The following is a 19,051-nucleotide window of genomic DNA, read 5'->3' as shown; positions in this document are numbered from 1 at the left end:
TGAACAAAAGACCATCTGATCTTAACAACAACCCAACTCCCTCAAAAGATCACTTTTGATTGACATTTCATATATATCATTATATATAAATATAAAACAAAACTACAACAGTTTTCATTATTTTTCTGCGAATAAAAATTTTGATATGATTGAGAAGATGTAGCCTTAATAAAATTATAACACATTTTAAAAATTTGTAATAAATTTGAAAGGGTAGTAGAACATATAGATGAATTGAATTGTATCAACGAATTATTGCAATTTTTATTTACCAAGTTTTGGAATATATATTAGTTTTTCTTTTTTAATCGCGATTCTTTTATTTTGTTTTTGAGCAATTTTATGCCAAACGATGCATAATATATAAAAAATGATAAATACTCATAAAAACCTATTAATGATCAGAACCTGTGAGCGAGAAAGGGAGATAGAGGATATTATTTGTTAGGTTTTGGATATTTGCAGAAGCAATAAGGTTGAATATCATAATTTTTTATGCACCAAGATTGAGTACCATACACGTTAATTCGAGTCACGTCATCAATTAATTTTATAACTCCATCATCGATAGAGAGAGTACCTTCAAACAAGGCCCCGTTAGGGTTTAATATCACTGAGAGTATATAAGTACCGGAGTTCGAACCTTCCGTCGATGATAACTCATCTATATCTAAAGCTTCCACCTCCACGGGATACATCCGCTGCGTTATGTTTCCTTCATTTCCCATAAGGTTTTCTTCTATGGTAATGTCTAGATCGGAACTAGATTTCAGCGACATTTTAGCCGCTTGCACTTTTTTAAAGGTCCATTTAATGCACAAATCACTGTAGCCAACTAACTTTTTATTCACATAATGGGCAATAGCCCTTCCAAGTTTTTTGATCCTAGGATTCTTAGGAGATAAGATCTTGTTAATGTTACAAGCACAATGATGGATAGATATACCAGCATCTTGACAGCGTCTTCCTACACTCAAAGGAATGAATAAGCTTTGTCCTATAAATTCTTCTTTTTTTCCTCCTCCACCTTCTGTTATTTGATTCTTTTGGTCATACAAACTTGGATTTGATAAATGTATCAGTGTTCTATAGAGATCAAAATGGGATGTCAAAATTTGAGCGTTTGTTTTCAGGATATCCCATAGGTGAGAGTATTTTAGTGGGAACCATCGTGGCATCAAAATTTTGAGGATTGGTAGCCTTTCCTCAAAAGAGCCATGAAAAGTCTTCCTGAAGGGATCGAATCTGCTCCCATGGTCTGAGAACAAGAAAACAGCTGTATTATTTAATACCTGGCCATTGGACAAGTTAGTTAATAAGTCCAAATAAGGCCTATCCAAGAAACCTAGATTGGGAGTCTCCATGTGAGTGATCTTATTAGTAAACGTGAATGCAAAGTAAGGTTTTCCCCACTGGTACATTTTGTTGCAGAACTCTTTAACCCATAAAATCAAGTTGACAGGTTCCATATCTCCATAAGCACAGAAACTATCGTCATTAATTAATTGCCATCTTCTTATATGCAAAGACATAGGCCTGTAATAGTAATCAACGGGTACACTTGTAAAACCCATCCTGTTGAACCTCCTGAAAAGGGCTTGTTGGGCTGTGTCCTCTCCAAAAAGGGTATAATAACCCTTCTGTTGGAAATATTTCCACACAAGCTCTCGTCTCTCATCAAATGTTATATTAATTTCTGAAGGTATGCATTCATTAGCTTGATTAATCCCACAGGCTATTTTTTCGAAATACTGACCCATCAATAGGACTATCAAATTGGGTAAAGTGTTCTCTCCAACTTTGTGGTGGACTTCAAATTCTACAGAGGCAAAATTTTTCCCGATGAATTCTTCTGTCATTATCATTTGCCGATGATAATTTATCCGGGAAACAGAATCTATTCCTAACATCAATACGTTCATCTCGGGCAAAAGCAAAGTTGGAGTTGGCTCTTTCGTTTCAAGTTTAATTGGTTCATCCATTAATTTCATACTTACATTCTTAGCACCATGCAAATTTTTCCTAAAAGAAATTTTTGGAAAATATTGAGTATTCTTGGACAATATATTTCCTATGGGCATAGGTTTGTAAACTATTTGGGATAATATATCTTCGTGCAACATTTCTCCGTTAAGATCATTACAATAGACATACAGAAATTCTTCTTCCTCCCCTATCATGACCTTGTTGCCTATTAAAACAGGTCTACCTAGATATACATGATTATCAGGGTCTTTATTATGTTCATCTCGTAAAATGGGCCTGTAAAAGCATCGAATGAAATCTTCGGAAGATAATGAGTTGCTGATTATGGCTTGGTAATCTACCTATTTTATGAATGATAATAAATATTAGATCACCTGATAAATATATACATAATGTTCCAGTCAAATGTGATTATTTTAAGCAGAAAAAAATAGGAGGAAAATTTGGTAATCATAAAAAATTAGTGCGTTAACGTAGAGGAATAGGAATGCTATTTGTTACTTATTTAAAAAGGTAATCACGCGTTTCTTTTTTAAGTTTAACGCAAAGCGGCACTCATTATTCTAAATTTTTTTCTTAAAAAATATTTTATTTTATATTTTTTATAAATAATTTAAGCTCAGTTTTTTATTCAGATAAAACGCCAAAGTTCTTTAATTTATTTTCATTATTCTATATTTGTTATTGAATTGGTTAAGAATGTCAATCTAACATATTGAACAAACGGTATCTTGAATTATATTCTCTAAATAATTTATTTTATAAAAAATATAATAATACTCATTAGTTTTTTAAATTGAATATGATTTAACTCTGCACTGGCCCCAGTATGAATTATTTTTACTCCATTAAAAAAAGTTAAGGGCACTAGGTTTGCACCATAGGCTATCTAAGATTTTCCTATGGGGGAAGGGGGTAAACAATCATAGGCAGGGTTTTCCTCCTATAAATTTTATTGGAGGTCTTTAGGATCCACTAATTGTAGACCTTTGGCAATATTATATTTTAATAAAACTTTGGGTTATCACTTATATTTTCTAAAAATTTTGAATTATAATCGTTATTTTAAAAAGTTATTAACTTTTACTAATTTTTCCTTCGAATTCTTCACTATAGTGATATATTGCATTTTTGGAAGAGAGGGTTTGGGGAATGTGCAGGAGAAATTTTATTAGCTTAAAATGCACAAGAACAGGCAAATTTGCACCCCCACCCCTGATATACGTCTGATCTACACTTTGTAAGTGTAGATTGTGTTCTGATTCAAATATTTCAACACATACCATATTAAATTTTGATAAAGATTTTAAAAAATTAATTAGGATCGGATTGAAGATATTTGTGATGATGATCTAATAAGTTTTTTTGAAAATAAAGATCATTATGCAAATATTTTAAATACCTCAATAATTTTTATTTATTAAATATAATACAACCCCCATCCTCTGGGCCAGTTGAGCGTGTGTTGAGCACTAAGCGCTCTTGTTTAACTCATAAAAATTTTGAAAACCAGTATAAGTAAATAAAAAATTATTACAATCATCTTATCTTATATGAAATCATTTTTGTATAATTTTACAATTATTATCCATGGGGAAAACAATTAATAAAAAAGGAAATTTTTATATAATATTTAGTATTTTTGAGTATCAAGTAACGCGTCAATTCTTTGAATAACGAGAAACGCGTTTCTTTTTTTCACAAGGTAATAAGTAACGCGTTCCTTTAAAGCCACATACAGCACTATAAAAATTAAGGTGGATAAAGAAATTTTAAAAATTAGAATGAGTTTTAAAATATATAACATGAGATAGAATTAGATTTATAACCATTTAGAAAAAATCTAAAAAAAAGCAAATTAACACTATACAATTTATGGAACATTTAAAAGAAATTCGCATAATATTAAACTTTCTTTACCCTTAATATTCCATCATCCAACCGAACTAATTGAGTTTTGATCGTTTTACATGGGTATTGGAAATTTCCCCGGTATTTCCTTATTTTGGAGTTTATACTAGGATGGAACGGTTCCAGAATGGGTAGTATACAATGCCCCCATTTCTTGAATTTCATAGATGAATGGAACTCGTCTTCGCTAATACTTTTAACGTATTTTTTGAAAAGATCTAAATCCTTTTCTCGGCTTTCGAATTCGTCAAATGATATGAATTCTTTCTCAACGTCTTTCTCTGTTGATCCATTCCTTGAAATTCTGTCGTAAAGGTATTTATTAAAAATATCTTTTACCTTGTCATCGGATTTGTTTTTTTCAAGAGCATTTGACCAATTTAGAGTTTGCAAATTTTCGCCATTTTTTCTCAATCTTGATTTGGTGGTCACCGAAAGTCTATAGTCACTCTGAATGTCCATCATAAAATAGAGCCAAATTTCTTTCGATATTACGCTGATCACTGTGCATACCACTATAAGAGGAATGATTTGCTTATTGTATTGGTAATGTTTTCCCGGTTTCATTTCCAATTTCAATATTCAAGATTTTTGAGAAAGTTTTATAAATTTTTTTTACCGTTTATAATTGTATTTTTTTACTGTTTTTATATTTAATAATTTTACTTTATTGAGACATTCGAAATGTTTCCTCCAACATTTGATTATATAATTTATTTAATTTACCTGAAAAACTAAGTAAATTAATTTCTTTTTCTGATAAAATCTCAGAAAGTATCTATTTTTAAATGAATATAAATACAATATAATAATAAAATTTATTTTCTAGATCAACTAATATTGATTTACAAAATTTATGTTAAAATTTTTCTCATCTTCTTATATAAAATAATAAACTCTATAAGAATAACGAAGCGAAAGTATCATAATAATTATTGTTTCTTATTTTTTAAAATAAAACTATTTTTATAATAAAATAAACGGTAACTCCTCTTTTTAAAACCCCCATTAATAATAATGATTAATTCTTGGAACCAAAAAAAAAAGTTAAACAAATTTCACCTTTCAACCTATATTTATATTTTATAGGTATGTACTATATTATACTACTGATATACTGCACTGCGATTGCTATATATAATAAAATAATGTAGAAAAGTGAACGCCATTAGTAACCGTTTTATTATTTTTTTTGTGACAAATAAATTGGTATACGTTACTTTATAAGTTGAAATGTTTTCACATCGAACTCTCTTCGACAAAATTTATATCTTCTTTTCCTTATTTTTTTTACCTTTTTATAACCTCTTTTTTCAATTTTTTATCAGTCAAGTATTAAATTAATAATTAGGAATGTAAATCCAATCCATAAAATTATCGATTGCTAATTAGTAACTATATTTAAATTTATATCATTATATTAATACATATTATACACTTTTGTAAACTTTTAAAAAAGTAACTCTAAATTTTTCTTAGTTCTTTACAAAACAATTAATGCTTTTACAGTCCGCTCATTGTTTTTCACATAAAAAAAGAATACCAAATTATATAAAATGAAAGGTTCAACCTTTCTGCTATCTATTAACAAAACCTCCAGGCTTGCATAATATTATTTTGGCTAAAATCTTAATAGGGTCGTTTTTAAAAATCGACCCGAATTGTGCTTTTTAAAACAATTCTATATTGGGCATATTAAAAAACGAAAACAAATCAAAAGTGAATTTACAATTTGAATTCAATTCGAGTAATTTGTACTTTAAAAAAACATTATAACATAAATCGTACGAAAATATATTGATTTAAAAAAAATTTTTTTATTGCATATCTAATTTTAAACAGTATATATTATCAAAATATGATGACAATAAATGAACGAACATGTGATCAAATTAATAAAGAAATGAAAAAGCATATTAACCTAATTAATGCCAATCCACTTAAAGGAAAGAGCTTTTCTTATAGTTTCTAGGACATGCGATTATTTAAGAGCAAATTAGAATTCTGAAAATAGGGTTTTCGCACCCAAATAGCCAGCGAAGCCCTCCCCCCGAAATTTCCCCCCAAATATTAGGAATAGATATTATATAAAATAATAAAAATGAAATAAATAATTTTATTAACCATAATTTTATTAAAATATACATATCACCCATTTCTAATTAACTGAGTTAAAACATAGATATAAATAATTAAATCTCAATTTATGATTACATATAACCTATAATAAATCCATGTAATTGTAGTCATAGATCTTATATTATAGCCTATTATCTATACCGTTGTATTTAGTATAACAATCATTGTATATATATATATATATATATATATATATTATAAATATTTTTAAAAAGATGCTATTTTTAATTTACTATTCAAGAAGGACCAACGTATCGACCCTTAAATAATATAGGACCATCTGCGTGAATAATAAAATATAGGAAAGGCCTGTTTACAACAATTTCATTCTTGTTAGGTGCCATCCTAATTCCTAATTCAGATCCAGTTACGGCAGCTCCCTCTATTCCTTTAGCCGCGATCTCTAACTTAACTTTATGTCTTATTTTAGCAACGGGAAGATGTACACCCTGAACTATATTGTCGATCCCTTTACTAATTAATCATATATATATATATAAGTAAATATATTTAATGGTTATCGATCCTTCTTAATAGGTTGGTTATGTGTTTATCTTAGAGACAATATGGAGAAGGGGGGGGGGGGGGGGGGGGGGGGTGTTCTAGCCTTTTTTTATAAAGGGAGGGCTAAACCTTTAAAATTTAAAAAATATTTTTTATGATTAAAAATAGAAAATAATTTAATGTTAATTGTTAAACAAAACCTAAATAAATATTGCATTTGCATAATATAAAAATTATATAAGATTGATTAAAGAAAGAATTATATTAGTTTTTTCTAACTAGTGGCTTCTAATGCCCATGACTAATACGTGCCCCGCCAAAACCTCCACAGGTCTTCACAATTAATTAAAATTTAATTTCAAGATATTACCAAAAATATTGTCAATATGTTTTTACATAAGAAAAATTGAGTTTACTTTATCATATAGAATTGATATTTAGTCTGAGTAGCATTAATAAAAATATTTATATAAAAATGTGAAAAATGAAAAAGTTACTTTTGAAGTGTTAAAATTCAAATTTGCATTTAAAACTTTTTATGAGGATATTTCCGCGAAATTTTTTTAGAACCTTGAAGTATCTTATTAAAATACATTCGTGGTTTAAATTTCAAATATCAAAATTTATTATGTTTAAAATTATTTGAGAAGAAATTACCTGCCCCTGGATAACACCATCCCCTGTCTCCCTACATGTATTAAAAGAACCACGGCTAGTTTATTTTTCAAAATGGGTGGTGATTTAAATAAAATATATGGTTCTATGGCATTGCGAAATTCTGGCTGACTTTAAAAAAAAAAATTAGAGCTCTTTACGCATAGCTAAAGATACCCACCCTTATAGTATACATATAACTTAATTTTTTAGGTTTACGTGAGTATTAATTTTACAAAAATATGTTATAAATATATAAGTGTTACTCTATCCAACAACTAAGTTTGTCTTCTAAAATATCCAACAGATCGACAGCAAACTCTTCACTGACATATGGCATGTAAAATGTTGAGGAAACTTTATATCCATTATCCAATTGACCGAGAAAATTATATTGTTTAGATCTAATAGTCTCTTCTACTTTAGATAATGGAGTTTTAGCATCTCTGGTTGTCACTATGACTAGCTTGAAATTAGTATCTAATAAAATTTTGACAAAAATTTTAAGGTTTAGACTAGGAACGTCTTTTACAAAGACACTCCTATCTGCGCTTTTTAGCATATCGACTTCTACGGGGCCAGACACGGCATAAAATGTTTTCTTTTCCGTTTCTCTAAATGTTTAACATATTATTTCGAATTTATAAGAAATTAAATCATAATTGCCATTTTATTTCGAATATTGCAATAAGTTATGAACATCATTAATAAATGTCAACCGATCTAAACCTTTTTCGAATTCAAAAATAATATCAAATAAAAAGTAACCGCTGCATTTAGATTGAGCTTAGAACAAGATGGAATTTAGTTATTTTATTTGTCAAATCGGTTCAGACGATCTCACTTTTTTGAATTTTTTTTCAGATTGTAAGGTGGTCTAAACGCGTCTTGGTCGACATCTTCATTAAATATCAAGAATATCATCTCTCAATTGTAGAACTTATAAGATTTAATAATTGAACAATTGTTCAATATAGTATCCCTTATAAAAAAATTTTAAGTTTAAAATATTTTCAGGTTTTATGAACCATAATTAAATAAGATGAGAATAAAATAAGTTATCGAATCAGGTAGAAATCTCATTTCATCTTCTATTTTACTCCCTAGTGATGCTAAAAAAAAATTTTATCCAATTAAAAATGCTAAAATTATACTCTTCAAAAGGTTCCTTCCAAGCTCCTTTGTAATAAAAAGAATTCACTGACATGAGATCTGTGTTAAGATCTACTGCTGAAGCCTTGATAAAATTCTTTATAAGTCCATTCGTGTTCCTAGATATTTTATCATTTATCATACGCACTACTTCTTCCATCTTATTTCTAAAATCTACTGATTCCAGAGTAGCCCCGAAAATATTTTCCACAACTCTCGCATAGATATCATTTATTGGTGTTCCGTCTTTGATATACAAATCATTATCCATTTTTAGGGTCGAATTCGCAGCCTTCATTCTTTTAAATTCTGGACCACTGTCCTGAGAGGTAAGTAATTTGTTTTACTTGTTAAACCCGGTATCAGCATGCTGCAACTATTAGTTGCAATGTTTATTATACCCAAAGCCATTTCTATATTGAACGGCGAAAAAAATGTAGTTCGATGTCTGATTTATGCCATCTAAGCTAGATAAATAGCTAGCAAATTCCATCTATTGCGAAATCATATTGCAATCAATGATGGAAAACATGCTCAACAAGCCCATTAAAGCCAAAAGTGTAACCATGAAGCTAATTTGCGAACCCATATCTGTAGGTATATATTATATTTTTAATTTCCTAAGAAAATCGTATAAATGAAAAATATTTATATTACTATATGAAATTTATCCAATTACCTTTTTAAAAATATTTTTCGTCTAAAAGATAAAATAATTAAAATGATAAAAACTGAATTATGATAAATTTAGTGAATATTCCAGGTGCATCCTATCATTATGAACCTTAAATTGAATTATTTCATTAATTATTTTCTTTAGATGTATAATGTTTATGTACACATGTGTTGTATTTCTTACTTCGAAAAATTACCTGATTCAATATCTCACTTCAGGTTTGAAAGTTTTTTAAAAAAAAATAATTAAGTTTTATTGGTAAAAAAAAATTAGAGGTTGAATGGGAAATGATAATTGATCAGGGTTACCGAATTTGTAATTTAGAGGAACACCCTAAGAAAAATATGATTAAATTAAAGCTGATTTTATATTTGCACTTCATTATTCAAAATAATATATAATTTGCAGGGTGTTTGAACTGAACCCAAATTAGGGGCTTTTAAAACATTTTTTGTTTCGAACATATACCGAAGACAGAACAAAGAAAGAACCCGAATTCGAGCCTGTTTTTATCCGTCCAAACGTTAAGGTATTAATTTCATAAATGATGTTATAAGATATTCAAATTAGTGATCGGCATCGGGCTTAATTTTTAAAGCCTGATCCGATTTTTTTTTATTTGCATGAAAAGGACAACCCAAAATAAAAAAAATTTTTTGTCTCGACCCGACTGGAATTTAACTAAATATAGACAAATAAAAAATATGGGTGCCTTATTTCTTGCAAAAGTTGAAATATATCAATTTATACCACTAAATTGACTGATATCATTATTTAAAAATCCAGCCCGATCCAGCCATGCCCGATTTTTTTTTGAATATTATGCCTAATCCAGCCCGAATCCTATTATTTTTCCAGACTCAGGCTGGGTATGGGTCCGACCGGGATTTGCAAATCTCTAATTCTAATTACCAGTATACCCATATCAAATTTGAATGTTATAAAAGTTTAAAATCTGATAACTTAGCCACAAAATTTAGATCCACTAGATGATAAAAACATCCTTGGATGATGATATCTCTACCTAAAAGTTGAAAAAATATAGATTAATTATATAGGTTTTATTTAATATTTACGTCTTTATTAATTTTCATTAATTACTACTCATAAAAAACCGTTTAAAATATTCCTAAAAACAACAGAAAAAGGAAAATAGAATTTAAAAAAATTTCAAGGTCCACGGTCCAAAATACATTTTAAAATCAAGGTCCTAACATATCTCGATAGTATATAGATGTAATTAAATCGTAAAAAGAAACCTAGAGTATTTTCGACGGCATTGATTGCGGCCTTTTCAAAATCCATATAAATTGTTATCGGATCTACGACTAAATTCCGTTCTTGGGTTTTTTCGAGTAAAATTTTAAAAATTTCTTCATACGTTGTATTCGTTTTTCTTTGTAACAAAAAATATGCCGCTGTAATAAACAGTGTTTTAAAGGGTATACTAATTACGTATAGCTGCAAAAATAATTGAGGAGCCAATTTAAAATTCCCGTCTATATACCAAGTTTTCGTTTCGGCTAACATTTTAAGCATATAATCGGTGGCAAATATAATTATTCGTTCATTAGAATCTCCGCCATTATCATGCAAAAGAAATCTCTCATTCGTGGGAGATCCGGTTGTAGCCCAATCCTCTAATATTGAAAGATATTTTCAATTAAAAAGTTATTTATAGACATAAATATGATTTAACCTGAAATGCTTAATTCTTCCAATGTGACCGGAATAGGAGGAAACCTTTTTATTTTGTAATTTCTAAGTGTCCTCTTGATACTATCTTCATTCGGAAGTTTTTTTCTGGATTCTAGAGACAATTTAGACATTTCTTCTGCGTATATTTGGCAAGTATTTTGATTTGTTTCAGAGGCTTTTCTTTTCATCGTGCTTATAGCATTTTCAATTTGATATTCATGTGGGTTTATAGGATGAATATGAGACGTATTATCCAATGTATAGTCATTTTCATTGTAATATTTCAAAATGACTGGGCATTTTTCAGCATTAAATAATGTACATTTGTATCTTTTAAAATTTTTCGTAGTTTTATGATAATTGTAGGAATAGCCCTCATGAAAAATTTTAGCATGCTTATTTAACGGAAGAATAAACATAAAAAATTTATATTTTATAAAAAGTAATAAAAAAACTAAATGAAAATCGTTTGTTTCAAAATTACATAGAATATACCACCCAAATGTATAAATTTATTTATTCTTGAGCATAACTTTCCTTTCAACGTTATAACTAGGCCTACAAAAAACGTATTCGATTCGAAAATTCGAATCGAATAATTGCGCTATTCGTATTCGTACGAATAATAAAATCATTATTCCTTTCGATTCGTCGAATATTCGATTCGATTCGAAAATTTTTCTAAAGCTTATAAAATATTTTGCAAAAAAAATTTTACAGATGTTTAAAGATGACACTTTTAAGGATTCTCTAAACTAATTGTCATTACAATATAAAAATTTATAGAAAATAAACGAAATAAAACCCAATGATTTCATATAACGTTAACCAAACAAATTGACCAAAATATCCGATTTTTAGAATTAGAATTGCTTATAAAAAAATATTTAGTGAAGGTGATTATGACAAAATAAAATTTTTTAAATTATAATCTATTTAAAATATCTATATTTTAAATATTTGCATATAAAATATAACAAAATTTTAGAAAGTATTTCATTATAGATTTTATTTATTAAAAATACTTTAGTAGCATAAATTTCCTTTATTTAATCATGTATTTATTTTTATTATTAATATCATTTTATTAGTTAAAGGTGAAGGTGATTATGACAAAATAAAATTTTTTAAATTATAATCTATTTAAAATATCTACATTTTAAATATTTGCATATAAAATATAACAAAATTTTAGAAAGTATTTCATTATAGATTTTATTTAATATATAAAAATACTATAGTAGCATAAATTTCCTTTATTTAATTATTAATATAATTTTTAGAGGTGATTATGACAATGTAATAGAGGATGAAGATATTATAATGCACTATCTGAATTAGATTGTCTTTAAAATTTGCCAAAAATAAGGTTACTAAATGGGAAAAGGATTTTCCTAATCAAATAATAATAACTAGTCAAAAAATTTTGGTTATTTATCTGTCAGGAGCTCGAGAATATGGGAAAGAGGCATACTCTATAAAAATGTTTTGACTTGTTCAATAACATCAAAAATGATTAAAGAGAAACAATCAAAATAAAATAATTATATTTTACTTTGAAGCTTTCCCAACTTTTTCAGCAAATATAACTTGTTATGATTTGATATTTGATAGTAGGAAATAAAATAAAACGAAATGATATCCACTAGGAAAATTTAATTACTTCTTTTTATTTTACTTGCAATAAAATATTTGCGAATAATTACGAATATTTATATATAAATAATTTCGAATAATTTCGAATAATACGAATAATTTTCCTCATTATTCATATTCGATTCGAAATTTCGAATCGAATAATTGTGTTATTCGTATTCGTAAAATACGAATCGAATCGAATCGAATATCAAATAACAAATAATTCGTTTTAGGCCTAGTTATAACTAATAATAATATCAGGGAACTAACTGGGATTATGTAATAACATTTCCGGAGTTGGAAACTTTCAAATAAAAAAAGTTTCTATTTTAAGATTATAGTCCCTCCTGTGTTTTCTTTGATGAATTAAATATATTAAAAATTATAATATTTATATTTATATTTATAAAAATAAACAAATATTATTTAGAATAAATAGTATATTTTTTGGTAGCGTTCAATTACTTGAGATAGTCTTTGAATTAAATAAGCTTTTGTAATCAGTGATTAGGATCAATACTTTTTTTGAAAATTTATAATCAGATACAATTTTTAAAATCAATAGTATTAAACATAAAAAATTTCTATTATGTTATTTTTGTCCGGGATTCAAACTGATATAAACGAACGGAACAGAATAGTGTCATAATATTTATTTTAATGTTATATATATTTTAACCTTATTGGCGTGTTAGAAATAACCCCCCCCCCTCTTTATGGTAAATATAATGTGGTTTAATTACCTGTTTTCATAATATCTATTCAAGTCTAGATGAAATGTGGATTATGGAAATAACCTTTCTCTTTCTAGGGAAAAATCTGCTTTCACATTTTTCTTTTCAATTTTAAATTGTAAAACCTCTTTCATAATTTTCATATATTTCTATAAAAATCTATCATCACAAATCTATAATTTTTATGCTATCTACTAAATTATAAAATATAAAAGCTACCAACCGATTTATCAATTCTCATTTAAAGATTGCCCTTTTGGAATTAAAATAGAAATACTCTCAACGTTCAGAAAATACTAATATAATTTTTTAGAAATATTTTCGTTATTTTAGCGGCGGGATTATTTTTTGATAATTTTAAAAAAATTATTCGGGGAATTTTTTCCGGTTTTTTTTCCGGGTACTAATTTTCCCCTATATTTAATTTAAAATCTAAAAAAAGAGGAATTTATTTCCGGGGAATTATTTTCTATGGGAATTTTTTTCCGGGGAATTTTTTCCAGGGGAATATTTTTCCGGGTAATTATTTTCCAAGGATTTGTTTTCCGGGGAATTATTTTCCCGGGAATTATCTTCCAGGGGATTTTTTTCCGGGGAATTATTTTCCTGGGGAATTTTTTTCCGGGGAATTATTTCGGGGATTTTTTCCGGTTTTTTTCCGGGGAATTATTTTCCGCTTACCCTTAATGGGCATGGTGTGCAAAGTTTAATCTATTAACTTGAGGTCGGAATTGGTTGTTTCTTATGAGAATTACTGTATTCCACATAATTTGCTACTAAACATGCTGTTTTTGCTTCTGAAATTATACTTAAAATATTTTGGTCATCACCACCTTGTAAAAGGGCTAATTTTTGAATTAAATCACACACTTCATTAAATTCACTACTAGTGAGATGTTCCTCTTGATATTGGGGACCCAAAAAATAAGCAACATTGTTTTCACATGTATTTATATCTTTTTCTCTTTTTTAAACCTATTTTAATTATTTTTCCATTCGATTTTTTTTAGAATATTTGACCTTATTTGACCAGGTCGAATACTCCTCCGGTCAATTGACTGAATTTGACTGGTCAATTAACCTACTTGCCAACCCTGAATTAAATCATCTTTTCTTTATTATGCATAGATTTGCATAGTGCAATCTTATAAAATCACCATTATTCAAGGAAATCCTTCTTTATAATTTTTATAGCTAAACAGAAGTGGTGACAATGCAAAACAATAATAAACTGCTAAATTTATGGAAAACCAACTGACGTTCTGCATAATGTTTTCCTACGAAATTTAGTGACAACCATATCATATACATCTTAAATAGATTTGATATAAGCTTCCCTTATATTGCTATTACTTAGGCTATTATTAGTTAACTGGATATACTCTTTAGAAGATGTTTTCTTGGTAAATAATTTGCATATGCTATAAAAGTCATTTTGTTCCTCTCTAAAAAATTTTTTTATCAATTTCAAAAAGAGTTTGAATCTAGATAATTAATTCGCCTTTTAATTCCAATTTTTTAAAACGATTCATCGGTTCTTATAAATCCAGTTTGAGGTTTCTAGGTTCTGACTCTATTTACAACCATTAATAAGCTTTGAAAAAAATATTCAAAAAATGTAATCACTAAAAGAGAAACCTTCTAAAATTCACAGAATTAAACAAAAGAAATTATAAAGTAGTTGTAAGCTTTTGTAAGAACCAGCCTCGCCTTTAAAATTTTAAAACGGATTACCTGATTTCTACTTTTCGATTATCTTTTCTCATCATTTCAAGGTGATATACTCATCAATTCGATGGCCGGGTAGAAGAGATATACTTAGTTTATTTTTTATTTATGGTCTATAGCCCCCTCTTTTAACGTCGAATTGACCTTAAACAAAATTATTCGATCCTATTCTTTTTTATTTTCTACATAACATGAATTATATATTTTTTAAAATAGATTTTTCTATTTTTCCCTAAATAACTAAACAAACTAAATGTAAATTTTCAAAATTCATTTTACTATGTTTTATATTAAGCAATGGATCATCTAGAATCAACAAAACATAAAATGGCGAATTTAAGGGAAGGTGTCTTATTCCCCTTTCTCCAATAAGTATATGTTTCTGTATATTTCTAAAAAAAAATTTCACTTTTGGGGTTTTTTTTGCTTGGGAATCCCAAATACAAATTTACGAAATCGAATATATTAGTCAGGATCATTTATAAAATATTTTATTTGTATATCAATTTACATACAATTTATAATCACTAGATCTTGATAACAAAGCATGAATATGTCCGAATTCTATATAATATTAACTCTTAAATGGCATTATAACATGTAAAGTCACATATAAATTGGAACCAATTATAAGTTATTCATTAGTTGTATAACGATATAAGGAAAATTAAAATGTAAATTTGGTTGAGGTCGCTTTAAATAATTGTATAAACGCATTATTGCATTTTTTTTTCTTCACTGAGTTTTGTAAATATATTAATTTTTTTTTTGAATCGTAATTCACTTATTTTGAGCAATTTTGTACTAAACAAATCATAATAGGAAATGTTTAATTCGTTTATAAAAGCCTATTAAAGATCGCGAAAAAGAGAATAGGCAGGTGAGCCTATGGGTGAGGGTTTGGATATTTACAAAAGCAATAAGGTTGAACATCGTAGTTTTTAATGCACCAGGATTGAGTACCATAAATGTTTATCCGAGTCACATCCTCAATTAATTTTATGTCTCCGTCGACGATGGACAAAGTACCCTCGAATAAAGCCCCTTGGGGGTTTAGAATTACAGATAAAAGGTAAGTCCCCGATTGTGATTTTTTATTGTATGAGGACTTGACCTTGTCAAATGCTTTCGCATCCATTAGGTTTAGCAAGTTTGTTATATTTTCTTTATTATTTATTGTGTCTCCTTCGATGGTAATATCTAAATCGGATAGCGCCATTTTCGCCGCTTGAACCTTTTTAAAGGTCCATTTAATACATAGATCGCTGTAATTAGCCAACTTTTGGTTTAGGTAATTAGCTATGGCTTTTCCAAATTTTTTGACCATGGGATCCTTAGTAGATAAAATCTTGTTGACGTTACAGGCGCAATGATGGATAGGTATACCGGCATCTTGGCAGCGTCTTTTAGGGCTCAAAGGGATAAATAAACTTTGTCCTAGCGATTCTATTCCTTTCCCTTTTTCGCCTCCTATCTCTTGATCTATATTTTGACTAAATGAACTCAAGTCCGATAAATGCACCAGAGTTTTATACAGATCAAAATGGGATGTCAAACGCTGTGTGTTGGCTTTCAAGGTATCCCATAGTTCGGGGTATTTCATTGGGAACCATCTAGGCATCAAAATTTTGAGGATTGGTAGTCTTTCTTCGAAAGCGCCATAAAAAGTTCTTCTAAAAGAATCTAATCTGCTCCCATGGTCTGAGAACAAGAAAACTACAGTGTTATTTAATACGTTGCCACGGGACATATTAGATATGAGATCGAAGTAAGGCTTATCCATGTAACCTAAGTTGGGAGTTTTCATGTGGGTGATCTTGTTGGTAAACGTGAAGGCAAAATACGGTTTTCCCCAACGGTGCATTTTGTTGCAGAAATCTTGCACCCAGGAGATTAAGTTGACAGGTTCCATTTCTCCATAAGCGCAGAAACTATCGCCATTGGATAATTGCCATTTTCTTATGTGCAACGACATAGGCCTGTAATAGTAATCAACTGGCACTCTTCTAAAGCCCATTCTTTTGAACCTCCTAAACAAGGCTTGCTGGGCTGTATCCTCTCCAAATAGAGTATAAAACCCCTTCTGTTGGAAATATTTCCACACTATATCTCTTCGCTCGTCAAACGTTATTCTAACTCGGGAAGATATGCATTCTTTCGATTTATTATATCCACAAGCTATTTTTTCGAAGTACTCACCAATCAAAAGAACCATCAAATTGGGCAAAGTATTCTCTCCTACTTTGTGGTGGACTTGAAACTCTACAGAGGCAAAATTTTTGATAATGAATTCTTCTGTTTTTATCATTTGTCGGTGATAATTTATCCGTGAAACGGAATCTATTCCCAGCATCAAAACGTTCATCTCGGGTAAAAGCTTAGCCGGATTTAGCTCTTTCGTTCCAAATATTATAGATTCATCGGTTAATTGTGTAGTTACCATATTCGTATCAGGTATTTGTTTCTTATGAGAAATTTTTGGAAAATATTTGGTGTTTTTCGATAATACATTTCCTATGGGAGTAGGTTTGTAAACTATTTGGGACAATATATCTTCGTGCAACAATCCTTCACCACTATCATTACAATACACATATAAAAATTCTTCTTCCTCTCCTATCGAGACCTGGTTGTCTATGAAAACGGGTCTACCTAAATACACGTGATTATCAGGGTCGGTATTATGTTCATCCCGTAGAATAGGCCTGTAAAAGCATCGAATTTGATTTTCGGACGCTAATGCATTGCTTATTATCGCGTCCTGATCAACCTATATATAGATTATAATATTTTTATGAGCTATATAAATATTTAGGTTATTTGCCTGATAAAAAAATATATGTGTTATAATGCGTCATTTCGAAGGGGTTTGGCAAATTCCGTGCTATACTTCATTGACCCATGCTTTTACCACATATTTTAAATTTCAATAATTCATCGCGGGCGTTAATTTTGAGGAGTTATTCTGCCGCAATCGTATTCCAGCTTATAGGCACCTACCCTATGAATTATCGACAATTTCGGCAAGAATATTTGTTTATTTTGAAAAAAAATTTACATTATAAAACTTAATATAAATTAAGAGTTATAGTTCAAAAGTTCACAGGAAAATTGTCTGAAATTCATGTGATAGATACTTTAATCTATTCATCCTGGAATGTGATTCTGTCAAAAACAGGTTCTTAAAAAAAATTCCTAAAAAACGGGAGCTATAAATTTGCTAATTACTCATATTTATTAAACCCGTATGACATTATAATATAAATTATTGTGGTTTGATAAATAAAACACTAATAATTGCTAACGTGATAGATTAAATAGCTTATTTATTTTATTAGAATCCAAAAATATTAACTAATTTTTCAGTTAATTTCTTATAAAAATTTTTACGAATTATGAATAAACATTTTTACTCTAAAAAAAATTTACTACTAATTTTAAAAATTCAACAAGAAAAACCAAATAAATTTTATAACAAATCCTTCTTAATTACAACTCTTGTCTGATTTATTCTCAATGTATCTTATTAACAAAGGTTTATATTACCTACGATTAGACTTCTTTGATAATTCTGGAGCTCGGATTGGTAAATATAGGAAAAACTCATATTTATAAATTTAACTTTTATATTTTAAAGCAATAATAAAAACAAGATGTGTAACAAAAATCAAACTAAAACAGGTAAAAATAATACATATTAATAAATTTGATCTAATAATTTTTTTTTTACATTTTATATAAAAAGAAAATAATATTGAAAAAGAAAGCAAGTTTTATTAAATATGAAATAAGTGAAACACAAAACCAAAAGTTAATATGATAATGATTTAATTTAAAATTTATTTTATGCATTAACACAAATGAAATCAATGATAAATATTATCATATTTTAAATTTATATGGCCATTTTCTTTATTAACTTACAATACTTTTTGAATAAAAATTCCCATATTTTATCAATATATTTTTTCCCCCACCCTGAAAATTTTTTTTCGAACACCTCTGCTAACATAACTATGCATTTATTTATGTTAAATATTAATGTATTTAAAAATTTAGATATTAATAAACGCGAATTGCTTTCACGAATTCGACCGCGTTCCTTTCATTGAAAATGAATTTTGAAAGCACACGTATTCGATTTTTTGCTAATGAATGACGAACGTAACGAATTCGTTATATTTATATTTATAGACCTAAATAATATACATATGGGATGGAGTTCTAGGAT

General features: G+C 28.4%; 2 protein-coding genes across 2 annotated transcripts; both read right to left on the bottom strand.

Annotated features, from left to right (window-relative positions):
• Positions 1-437: 437 nt before the first annotated feature.
• Positions 438-4,464, bottom strand: LOC135924414 (uncharacterized). The gene is made up of 2 exons (XM_065459471.1): positions 3,898-4,464; positions 438-2,327 (listed from the first exon to the last, which is right to left on the bottom strand). Exons 1-2 carry the CDS (start codon positions 4,462-4,464, stop codon positions 438-440), a joined length of 2,457 nt encoding a protein of 818 aa, XP_065315543.1.
• Positions 4,465-6,272: 1,808 nt separating this feature from the next.
• Positions 6,273-8,644, bottom strand: LOC135924413 (serpin B10-like). Its single transcript, XM_065459470.1, has 3 exons — positions 8,349-8,644; positions 7,461-7,808; positions 6,273-6,510 (listed from the first exon to the last, which is right to left on the bottom strand). Exons 1-3 carry the CDS (start codon positions 8,642-8,644, stop codon positions 6,273-6,275), a joined length of 882 nt encoding a protein of 293 aa, XP_065315542.1.
• Positions 8,645-19,051: the final 10,407 nt, after the last annotated feature.

Source organism: Gordionus sp. m RMFG-2023, chromosome 2, assembly GCF_954871325.1.
Source record: "Gordionus sp. m RMFG-2023 chromosome 2, tfGorSpeb1-WG-v2, whole genome shotgun sequence".
Classification (NCBI taxonomy): Eukaryota; Metazoa; Nematomorpha; class Gordioida; order Chordodea; family Parachordodidae; genus Gordionus; species Gordionus sp. m RMFG-2023.
Note: the sequence above shows the minus strand (reverse complement) of the source record. Positions and strands in the feature narration are given on the sequence as shown.

Coding starts and splice junctions, on each gene's coding strand:
- LOC135924414 (XM_065459471.1), bottom strand. CDS start 4,464: ATGAAACCGGGAAAACATTACCAATACAATAAGCAAATCATTCCTCTT. Junction 2,328..3,897: donor GAATATTAAGGGTAAAGAAA/GTTTAATATTAT, acceptor TTCATAAAATAG/GTAGATTACCAAGCCATAAT.
- LOC135924413 (XM_065459470.1), bottom strand. CDS start 8,644: ATGAAGGCTGCGAATTCGACCCTAAAAATGGATAATGATTTGTATATC. Junction 7,809..8,348: donor TGGAAGGAACCTTTTGAAGA/GTATAATTTTAG, acceptor TTAAACATTTAG/AGAAACGGAAAAGAAAACAT. Junction 6,511..7,460: donor AAACTTAGTTGTTGGATAGA/GTAACACTTATA, acceptor ATGATTAATTAG/TAAAGGGATCGACAATATAG.